Source organism: Condylura cristata, unplaced genomic scaffold, assembly GCF_000260355.1.
Source record: "Condylura cristata isolate star-nosed mole 26May11 unplaced genomic scaffold, ConCri1.0 scaffold00019, whole genome shotgun sequence".
NCBI lineage: Eukaryota > Metazoa > Chordata > Mammalia > Eulipotyphla > Talpidae > Condylura > Condylura cristata.
In genome coordinates this window covers 1,032,301-1,043,869 of record NW_004567120.1, presented here as the reverse complement: position 1 = coordinate 1,043,869, position 11,569 = coordinate 1,032,301, and the positions used below count along the sequence as shown (strand labels likewise).

At 38.4% G+C, this 11,569-nt stretch overlaps 1 protein-coding gene across 1 annotated transcript in view; it reads right to left on the bottom strand.

Annotated features, from left to right (window-relative positions):
• CHIC1 (cysteine-rich hydrophobic domain 1) overlaps positions 1 to 11,365 on the bottom strand; it is a 54,217-nt gene extending 42,852 nt beyond the window's left edge. Inside the window, exon 1 of the mRNA XM_004685584.2 lies at positions 10,930 to 11,365. Within this exon, the coding sequence (XP_004685641.1) occupies positions 10,930 to 11,219 (290 nt within the window). The 5' untranslated portion in view covers positions 11,220 to 11,365. The remainder of the gene's footprint in view (positions 1 to 10,929) is intronic.
• Between the last annotated feature and the right edge of the window lie 204 nt (positions 11,366 to 11,569).

Genomic DNA, 11,569 nt, shown 5'->3' with positions numbered 1-11,569 from the left:
CTCTCTCTCTCTCTCCACCAATTTCGAAAACTTTGGAGAACTGTGCTTCTCAAGTATGTTTCTTGAAATCTATGAAGTCAAACAGAAGTTTAAGACTGTCAAACAGTCTTTCACCTACTTGTTGATTTCAGCAGAGTCATTCCCTGTATGCTAGATGATATATCATAGTGATGGCAGCTTTATGTTAGTGTGTGGTGGGTCATAGCAAAAAGGAAAAGACTAACATTTTTATTGAGAATTCTTGTGAGGTGGGGTAAGGAGTAACAGTTACCAGGAACTATCTGCTTACCACTAGCTAGACACTGTGCTAGGTAAATACATTACTTTTAAACTTTCCTGTAAGAGAGACACTGTTATCTCTGTTTTATACTCAAGGAACTTGACATCTAGAAAATTTTCCCCCAAAAGTAATTAATTGAATGACTTTGTCAACAAACACATGAAAGTTGTCATAGAAATTTGTCTACAGGTGTGTTTCATCTGTCACATATCTAGTAAGTCACATATCTAGTAAGAAGAACCAAAATTAATTTTCTGATCTCTTAGGATCTTTCTGTCCTATATTAAGCTCTTTGAGAACAGAAACTGTGGCTTATTTACTGTTATCTTTTTTAGCTGCATAATGTTACTTAGTAGGTATTTCAGATGGTTGAATAATAAGTTACTATACTGTTTAGTTCAACTGATTTTTAAAAAGATTTATTTATTTATGCATACAAGAGATGGGGTGTAGGCCAGAAATCTGGGGGAGGGGGAGTGAGAGATCTGCCACACCATGTGGGTCACCTCCCTGGCTGGGGATCAAACTCGTGCTGCAGAGGCTACAGATAGCTTCATTGTACTGGGCTTTAACTAGTTGTGCCACATGGGAGGGCTCGGACGTAGAAATAATTTTAAAGTAGAATTCACTGCCTTTTAGATGCAATGTCAATGACAGATTCCTACTTCTATTAGCAACTGTTACCATTCTAGCATGTCCTAGTTCTCAAACTCTTACCACATATGAAATAAGTAGAGGATATAGACAGATGTATTCTTCAACATATATGGAATATTTCTATCATTAAAAAATTCTTAGCTTTGCTATTCTCTCTCTGAATTTATAACCAGACAAATGAAATTTCCTTTCCACTGCTTCCATTTTCTTTAATACCACCTTCTTAACCTTTTGAAAAACTCTTGGCTTTTTCACTTTATCTGAAAATAATCTATTCATTCAATTCATTCAGAAAGACAACTTCATCTTATCTTATTTCTTGACAAATTCAATGTCCTCTTTTCAGAACCTTCCCTCTTTATTTTGTAGTCTGTGACTCTGTCGATTACTCCCTTCCTAACAGTCTCCCATTCTTTCACTCTTCCCAGCATTCTTGCTTCCCCCCCAAATCTAGCTTTCAGTCATCTGCTTCTCTTTCTAAGGGAATGATAACAGTTCATCAATGTTTATTTAGCTTTGATAATGTTTACATCAAAGCTGCTTTATATTAATAGTTGTACAATTTCCAACATGCTTTAGTTCCTCATCCCTAATTGTACACTGAAATTTTTCATTTGGGTAATCCTGCTACAAAATAATAGCATCTCAGGCGAAATATATCTAAAATTAAATGTTCTTTTATTGGAAACTGGTTCTACCTTTTCAAATTCCTCATCTCCTTTAATGGTACACTGACACTCTTTAACCAGACTGTTGGCATCATTTTTTGGGCATATTTCCTCTCCAATTTTTTTCACCTTGCTTATATTCATTTGTCCCTAATTCCTCTTATTTGTTCCTTTGAAATCACTCTCTTACTACTCCTTCCTTTCCATTGCCACTGCCATGGTAGCTTTTGCTTCATGTGCCTAATTTGGAACCTCTTGCTTTCTCTTCCTTATTTTAAATCCTATGCGGCCTTTAAGATTCAAATTAAGTTCCAACTCCTGCTGTCATCCCTCGAATGCTCAAGCCTTCATGGAGTTCCCCTTTCTTTGAATACTTAGTCACTTCTAATACTTAGTTACTTCTGCACTACACAATTCAACAGCTAATAATTTTTTTTTAAGATTTGCTTTTCCACATCAATATCTTAAACGTAATTTTCCTGTTAGCTTTGTAAAGCAAGGCCTCGACTTTCTTTCTCTGTATTCTTCATAATGCCTAGTCCAGTGTGCAAGAAATATTTGCTATATATATTGACGTCACAAGCTTTCTTCTCTAATATTAAAGGAATTATTTCTAAAATATAAAAAATATATTGAAATGGCAAGTAACGTATCATTTTACTTCTTAAAAATAATCCAGTGCACATATATTTACTTCAAAAGACATAAAAGGTAGGCAAAAATATAAAACATTCCCTCATGATTTTGGCTGAAAGGCAGTAGTAACTCTGTCCTTGCCTACCAGGGATTTCTTTCCTTACCTTCATTCATTACAGACTCAGCACAAAAAAGAATATTAACTCAAATAACTAGTAAGGCACAACATTTTACTTAACAACTAGTAGGGAAATCACTGATGAGTGATAGACATCAACCAAACTACAGTGTTCTTTGGTATTGTACAAACAGGCACTTGGGAACTGTTCACCCTGTCATTTTATTGGTCTCTATACATATAGAGCCTAATATGTGTTTCAAGCTGATCCAGCAGGTGGTTCTTAATAACTGCATTTTATTTGACAACAGTATTTAATACCCCAGATTTTAATTTTTGGGACAGTTTTATGCAGTAAAGGAAAATGAAGCAAAGAAGTATGGGCCAAGAAGCAAAGAAGTATGGGTCTTAGTTATTCTTCCCTCTTCCCCCTACATTTCTATTTTTTTTACACCTCTATTTTTAATCCTTTAGAAAATTACTATACATTAGCCTTTAAAAGTCTTGCATATGTGTTGAGGTTGTTTAAGAAAACAGACTAAACAGTGGTAAAATTATGCCAAAAAACCTATGGTTTCATTAGAAAACCATTTACTTATAGAAACAGTGATTCTGAAGAATGTGCATGAACTGTATTTACTATTCCAAGGAAAAGGAAAGTCTATGCCATACATTTAAAAGAGGTTTTTCTTTTTTTTTAAAAGAGGGAGAAAACTAAAATAGGATCATAAATGAAAGAGGAGAAATTACGACAGATATAGCAGACATCCAGAGTATAATTAGCAATTACTATGAACATTTAGATGCAAACAAGTTCAACAATCTAAATGAGATGGACAAATTCTTAGATTTATATAATCACCCAAAGCTGAAGTAGAAATAGAAAACTTAAAACCAATTATAAGCAGCAAAATTGAAACAGAAATTGAAACCTTTCCCAGAAACAAAAGCCCAGATTCAGACAGTTTCACAAACGAGTTCTACTAAAGGTTCGAAGATAAACTAATGTCTATTCAACGAAAACTCTTTCCAAAAATTAAGAAAGAAGGAGTACTACCAAATATATTTTACAAAGCCTAACATTACACTAATACCAAAACTAAAGACAGCACACAAAAAGAAAACCACAGACCAATCTTCCTAATGAACAGGTACTAAAAATCCTCAGTAAAATTGTAGCAAATGGAATTCAAGAATGCATCAAAAGGATTATACACCACGACCAAGTGGGATTCAACATCTGAAAATCAATTAACATAACTCACCACATCAACAATAAGAAAAGTAAAAACCTTATGATCATTTCAGTAGATGCTGAATGAACATTTGTTAAAGTTCAACATCCATTAATGATGAAGGCCCTTGAAAAACTTGCAATAAAAAGAAACATACCTTAACATAGTAAAGGAAACATATGACAAACCAACAACTAACATTCTCAATGGTGAAAAGATGAAAGACTTTCCAGTAAGATATGGACTAAGACAAGGATATCCACTCTCAGCAACACTTTTCACATTAGCCTTCCTACATGTAGACAGTCTGAAGGAAGAAATTAAGAAAACACATCCCATTTACCAAAAAATATTTAAATACTTTGGAATAAAACTAGCAAAGGAGATGAAAGACCTATACAGGGAAAGTGATAAAACACTGGGATTACATCAAACTATAAAGCTTCTGCACAGCAAGAGACATTAATTAAATAAAGAGATACCTTACTGAATAGGAAAAAACAGTTGCACACCACACAACTGATAAGGAACTTATATCAAAAATCTACAAAGGGCTTATCTAACTAAACAAAAACAAAGCAAACAATCCAATAAAAAAAATGGGCAAAGAGCTAAAAAGACACTTCTCCAAAGAAGAAATGCAAATGGCTAGCAGGTATAGAAAGAATATTCAATATCAGAGAGATGCAACTCAAAACTGCACTGAGAATGGCCCATTAAAAAAACTAGAAACAACAAATGCTGGTGAAGATGTGGTGAATAAGGAACCCTCTTACACTGCTGGTTAAAACGCAAACTGGTCCAGCCACTATGGAAGGTTGTGTGGAGGTTCCTCACATGGACCCTGTGATTCCATTCCTAGGAATCTACCCAAAGAACACAAAAACACTAATTTGAAAGGGAAACCTGCACTCCTATGTTTATTGCAGTACTATTTCCAATAGCTAAAATGTGGAAACAACCTAAGACCCACTCATGAGTGGATCAAAAAGAACTGGTATAAATATACAATGAAATACTACTCAGCGATCCAAGAGAAACTCATGTCATTTATGGCTACATGGCTGGAGCAGGAAGGGATTATGCTAAGTGAAATAAATCAGAAAGAAAAAGACAAATATTAGAAGGTTTCACTTATGTGTGAATTATATAGAAATTGAACAGAGTCAGAAAAAAGACAAAACTGGCAGCTAACCATAATCTGAGATATATAGTGATGGAGGAGGAGTCAAGATAGGGAGGGAAAAACATAAGGGACAAGGGAAATGGATCATGGGTGCTGTGGTGGTGGGAGAACTACTAGAACTACACCTGAGGAAATCAATTACTGTTCAAAAACTAACAACAATGTAAGAAAATAAACTTAAAAAAATTTTTTTTAAAGTATAGTTAAGTCTTAATGTTTCATATGGAAATAATTATGTCTTGTCACATTGCATGGCAAACTTCAGTATTCTCAAAGCCTAAAACCTTATATAATATTTATGTTATACAAAGATATTAACAATGCATCACTGTAATTCCTCAAAGACAGCTAGCTATTCACGGAAAAGGCATTTTCTTTTTTACAGATCTGAAAAATACCAGTATTTTAGCGCTCTTTAAGTTTCTGCAGAAATGTAATGTTTGACAAATTTGGCCACCTTTTCCAATTCTATATGTAAAAACTTCAGTCCTTTTATAATAATTTTCATGAGATAATTTTATAAATCTTAGAGAACTGGTAAAATATCTTGTCTACCAGCTTCTATACATATGCACTATCAAGGCAAACACGTATTTTAAATAAAGAGCATGGTATTGGTTATAAATAAAAAAATTCATATGATGCAATGTTTCTTCTATTTCAATATATTGGATCCAAATATTTATACTACAAATATCAACAAGATGGCCCTCCTTGGTGGTGAACCGTATTAACACACAGCACTGCGAAGCTATCAGCAGCCGCTTTGGCATGAGTTCTATTCCAAGGCCAGGGAGGTGGTATGGCAGACCTTTCCTGACCTGCCCGCTGCTCTCCTCAGCAGTGCAAATCTGTCTATTCTGTTTTGTTCCCCACTCTTTGTCTGGTGAATCCTCTCACCCTCCACATTTCTGACCCCAGTTCTGCATGCATAAATAAATTTTTTTTTAAAAATCAACAAAAAAAGTAAGAGATCCTAATTGTATCACTCAGATAGATAGTATTTCTGAAACAATACTTTCAAGAGACATTTCATTATTTGTTTCTATAACCTTAACTCTGTGGGAGTTAACTTAGCTATATATTTTTTAAATTTAGAAAAAGATCCCCAAATACCCATTTATGATCATCTTCTAATTTGTGTGGTTAGGTCATTCTACTTCTTAAGACATTATAATTAATTTCACATTAAAAAGTTAATATGGGCCCTCCCTGGTGGCTCAGCGGGTTAAAGCACAGCACTAAGAAGCTTAAGCCACTTCTGCATGAGTTCAATTCCCGCCTGCTCCGGAGGAGATCCACATGGCGAGGCAGACCTCTCCTGACCCGCCCGCTGCTCCCCTCAGCAGTGTACTTCGTCGATCTGCCTGTTCTGCACCCCACTCTGTCTCTGGTGAATCCTCTCACCCTCCGCATCTCTGGCCTGTACCCCAGCTCTATATGAATAAATAAATAAATCTTAAAAAAAAAAGTTAATATGTTGTTAAATAAACTAGAAAGCCAGTATGTTAAGATGTTAAGATGATACGAGTAAACAGGGGTATTCTGACTCCTAAGGGCTTGCTTGATAAAACTTCTAGAGTTAAGGTCATGTCATAATCCCATCACTGGGCCTAGTGATATTATTATATCCATGTATATATCTATGCTCAGCAATACATAGTACTATTCAACCAATATTTATTTATTTTAAAATTTATTCATACAGAACTGGGGTACATGCCAGAGATGCGGAGGGTGAGAGGATTTACCAGAGACAGAGTGGGGAGCAGAACAGGCAGATCGACGAAGTACACTGCTGAGGGGAGCAGCAGGCGGGTCAAGAGAGGTCTGCCGCTCCATGTGGTCACCTCCGGGGGAGGCGGGAATAGAACTCATGCAGAAGTGGCTTAAGCTTCTTAGTGCTGGGCTTTAACCTGCTGCGCCACCAGGAGGGCCCCCAATATTTATTTTTATTAAAAATTAAAAAAATATATTCATTAAATCATCCTTCATTTTTGTACACTGCATGATTTCCCCGTGAAATTCCCACAACCAGTTCACCCGGGCACCATCGTCCCTTGTGCTCTTCCCACTTCTGTCCTGGACCACCCTCCTCCTCCCCTATAGAATAGTTTTGATGTGTCTGATGATTTTGATTTTTACTTTATTATAGTTATTATTTTTTTCGAATTATTTGGCTTCTCTACATTCCTTCTATAAATGAGACCATTTGATATTTTTCTGGCTTATTTCACTGAGCATAATCCCTTCTAGCTCCATCTATGTTGCTGCGAAGGGCATGAGTTTATCCATTTTGTTTGCTGAGTAATATTCCACTGTGTAAATATACCACATCTTCTTGATCCAGTTATCTATTTCTGGGCACCTGTGTTGCTTCCATAGCTTCTCTACTGTAGATTGTGCTGCAATAAACATAGGGGTGGGGGGAGAGAGAGAGAAGAAGAAGAAGAAGAAGAGAAGTGAAGTGGCCAAGGAATTCCTATATTTATTTGACTGGAAAAGCTTTTTTTTTTTTAAAATCAGAATTTGAATAGTTTTGGCATATACCTTCCATTTCAATCAAGGCCCCATAATTATTCATGCTGCACTATTTTCTCGGGCCTGTCTCAATTCTGAAGGCCTGTGTGTTCATGACCCCTGAAGAGGAATTCTCCAAGAAAGAAGAGTCTTTATAAGTGTCATATGCAGTGAGAAGACCAAAAAGATAGTAATGAAAGATGCCCACTAACTTAGCAAGAGGGTGACCTTAATGGTCATGGTGACAGAATCCAGATTACAGAGGTGCAAAGAGGAAATAGATATGGTGAGTGCAGCTACTCTTAAGAAAACCGGAGGAGGAAGAAGTAGCTCTAGGAAGGACTTTTGTTTTATAGAATTAGAGACTCTGAAAATGTTTACAGGCTGAGCCTGTAGAAAGGGGGAGGGAGAAAATATTACAGAGAAGGGAGTGGCATGATGAGGCAAGTTCTAGGTAGTTAGGAGAGAAGTGTGTGGAAGATGCAAGTGGAGGGGTGAGCAATGGACTAGTGAGTGGAGTGGCTCACTGACCTTTGAAGTTGGAGGAAGAAATCAAGAATTCAGACCTATTTTAGATCCAATGCAGTCTTTTCAGCAGGAAAGTGACTTGATTAAACTGTGTTTTAAGAAATTAGTTTGGCACAAATACGCAGGAGGATGTGAATATGGACAAGTGGCAGACCTTGGCAACAATGCAAACAGGAGGTAACGGCAACCCAAACTAGAGTGGTACCTACAGGAGGAATGGAGAAAATGAAAATCTAATAAACATTTCAAATGATGTGATGACATAATTCTGGACAGAAGGGACATAGGCAATTCAAGGAGAAGAAAAAGTTAAAATGACTCAAGGATTTGAAGTAATGCCCTGGAAGATTAGGATGAAAGTATCAGGGTCAGAAATGGGGCAACTGGAATGCACAGTTCAGTATGTGGAGGTAATTTGGAGAGGGAAAATAGGGGTTTAAGGTATACTGCTTGAGCTGATGGTTCTCCAATTTTAAACTTTGGAAAGAAACAAAGTTCTCTATAGAAAAGAAGATTGCACAGACATGGGAGAAAGTAAGGGTCGGAGAGAACAAGAAATATTTTTAGATACAGGAACACTAATACTCCCAGAAAAGATTAACTAGACTCTGACATTTGATCTTACTTTACCTAAGATCAGGTTTTACTATCATTGAAAGATCCGTTTCTCGGACCCAGTAACTTTCTTTTTTCAGAATCTTAAGACATTTGGCCCTCCCTGGTGGCTCAATGGGTTAGGAGGCAGCACTACAAGCTAGTGCAGCCGTTTCAGTGCCAGTAAGATTCCTGGCCCTGGAGGTGATCCACGTGGTGTGGCAGACCTCTCCTGACCTGCCTGCTGCTCCCCTCAGCAGTGTACTTCATTGATCTGCCTGTTCTGCTCCCCACTCTGTCTCTGGTGAATCCTCTCACTGCCCCTGCACCTCTGGCTTGCACCCCAGTTCTGTATGCATAAATAAATAAATCTTTAAAAAAACTTAGATATTTAACATCAAATGTACTTTCTATGTGACAGAATATGTACAATCCAAGTAAATAATTTTCTAAACTATATACACTGGTTAGCAATTCAAGAACTGGTTTACTACTTCTCAAGTTTTGGTTTTATTGAGTTAGTACCAACAATTACTACCAGAATTTATGAATTCTACTGCTCATTTGGGATTCCAGAATGTTTAAGCTGGAAGGGACATCACATCTATCATAAGGGCCTGAGCATGGCAAGTGTCAGTGTTTTGCTTTTATCTGAAAGTAGGTTGGTAAGCACTTCACCACAGTTGTGTGAAGAGTAGCATGGAAACAAACAAAAGTGTTTCACAGAACTTAAATTGTTTCCTTGCTTCTTTTTTGTTTTCTGAATTTTAGAAAATAATGTATTGGTGTCTGAAATTATGGACTGGAATAAAAAAAAAAACCCTTTGTTGTTGTTGTTGTTCAGGCATAGGAAATAGTCTGCATGAAAATAACCTTTGGTGCTAGAATTATAATTAGTTTGAGTAATAAACTGTCTCCCTAGTGATGAAAGGAATGGAAGTAAAACAGCGCAGTAAGCTGGCATCTGAACATTGTAGGCTATCTGCAAAATTCTTGCACCAAGAAAAATCGTGTTAAAATTGCCTAATAAAAAGCAGGTCTGAAAATCTCCCAAAACTCTTCCACAATTTCAAAATCTTTCTTAGTACACTCATGCAAAGATCACACGAAAAATTACAATCAAAATACTCAACACGTCAAACTTAAAAGGTAATATGATGGGGAGGGGGTGTACACTTTAAGGGGGTGATTTCCGGTAAAATGTGCTCAATTGAAAGTCAAAGGGGCTAGGAGAGCCAATATCAAAATTACAGGCAATATGACTTAACAGGAAATAGTCCTATTTTGAAAATGCAGTACAATCTCCATAGTTAAGAGGATGAACATGACATAATAATGAAAGTTCCAAGTATTTAGTTTAAGCACATAAAAAGAGAAAGCACTCTACAAAGCCCAGAGAATACTAAATTTTTCTTTTGTTTTGCAACTACTGAGCTCCTTCCACCTTTTATTTTCTTAAGTAGGATCAAGATTTCAATTTTTAAGAAAAGTCACTCTGGATAGATTTTCAAGAAATCTTCCTCAGCTCCTTAGGGACTAATTTCCACATATATTTAATGTTTGCATATTTAATGTTTGGGCATACAAAATCTCCCAGAGGTATCTTAAATTATCTCAGAGCTGAAAGGTTTTAGAAACCAACTGGCCCAGACTCCTTATTTTACATGTAGAGAAATCAAGGCCCAGAAATGGGAAGTAACCTGACCAAGGTCATAGGGCCAGAAAGAAACAGCTGAGACGAGCATCCAGGCACCCTCACTCTCAATCCATTTGTTTTACTTTTCATAGCTTCCTCCCAACCTGAATGTCTAATTGTAGATTTCAGGAAGGTCAAAGTAAGAAGTGACCAAAGCATCCACGGGATCATTGTATTCATTCACATAAGGATCAGAGAGTAAGAATGGATGAATACGTGGGTGGGTGGATATTCTATATTATTCACGAAATATATCACGTTTGTTTTGAAAAACCCAAGCCTGTCCTGTCACATTTCACAGCAGTTTCCGTGCTCCACTAGACACCGATCTTAACAACAAAGACTCCTTTAATAAATACATCCTGCAGTTTAAGGACTATTCGCTTGCGAGTACACACAGAAGCAAGGAGACTCACCCCAATTCCAATGCCATTGGCTCCCAACCCCCTAACTTCCTTGTCCTAAACTCATTCTTGAAGCGTTGGTGCATCACATTTGCATTCTCCTTACTTCCTTTACACCTATCTCCCCGGGTGGCTCTATTTAGAACAGGTGCCCTTTCTTAATTGTAGGCTCTGGCTTCTTTCAGTTAATATCACGGGTTTACGAATACTACTGCACACTCCTCGAGGCCAGAATTTTGAAGCTGGGAGGGACAGCACACCTGGCACGAGGGCCCGAGCACTGGCAAGTGGAGTCGGGTACAGCGTCAGTCAGTGTTCCCCCAAGCCACAGCCCCCCTCGATCACTATCTCATCCTTCTGCGGCCAAATCGCAGTCTTTGGGAACCCCACAGCCCCTTTTCACTTACACAGTGATGTGGCCGGCACCCCGCACTAATACTGGGTCCGGGGCATATCTCCGCAGATGCTCCTCACTCACTACCCGAGGCGGGGGCGGTGTCTCCTCTTCCTCGTCTTCTTCCTCTTCCTCCTCTTCCTCTTCCTCCTCTTCCTCCTCATCTTCCTCGTCATCGTCAGGCCCAGACACCGACGACGACGACGACGACGGCGACGACGACGACGTTGCCGCTTCTTCCTCCTCCTCCTCCAGTTCTGAGATGGTGTCGAACTCCGCCATGTTGGGCAGCAGGATGCTCATCACGTGACCTCTCGTTCGCCGCCACCCGCAAGGAGTAGAGTTTGAACTTGCCGAGGTGCTGGAAGATGAGGGAACACGGAATAAAGAGAAAGAGGAGTCGGGTAGGGACAGGCTTAGAGGAGACGCGCGTGCGTGTTGGGGTGGACGGCGAGGGAGGGGTGCCGGGGGACTGGTAGAGGCGGGAGCAGGAGGGAGAGGCGCAAAATCTGTGTACGCTTGCGCGGCTCTGGGGGAAGGGGGCGGTGGAGGTGAACTCCAGGGAATTATCGAGGTCCGGTCTGAGGGTGCTGAACCGAATTCTGCTCGTGGGGATTCTGCTGCTTGTATCGGGAGATGTGTCTGTTGTTTTT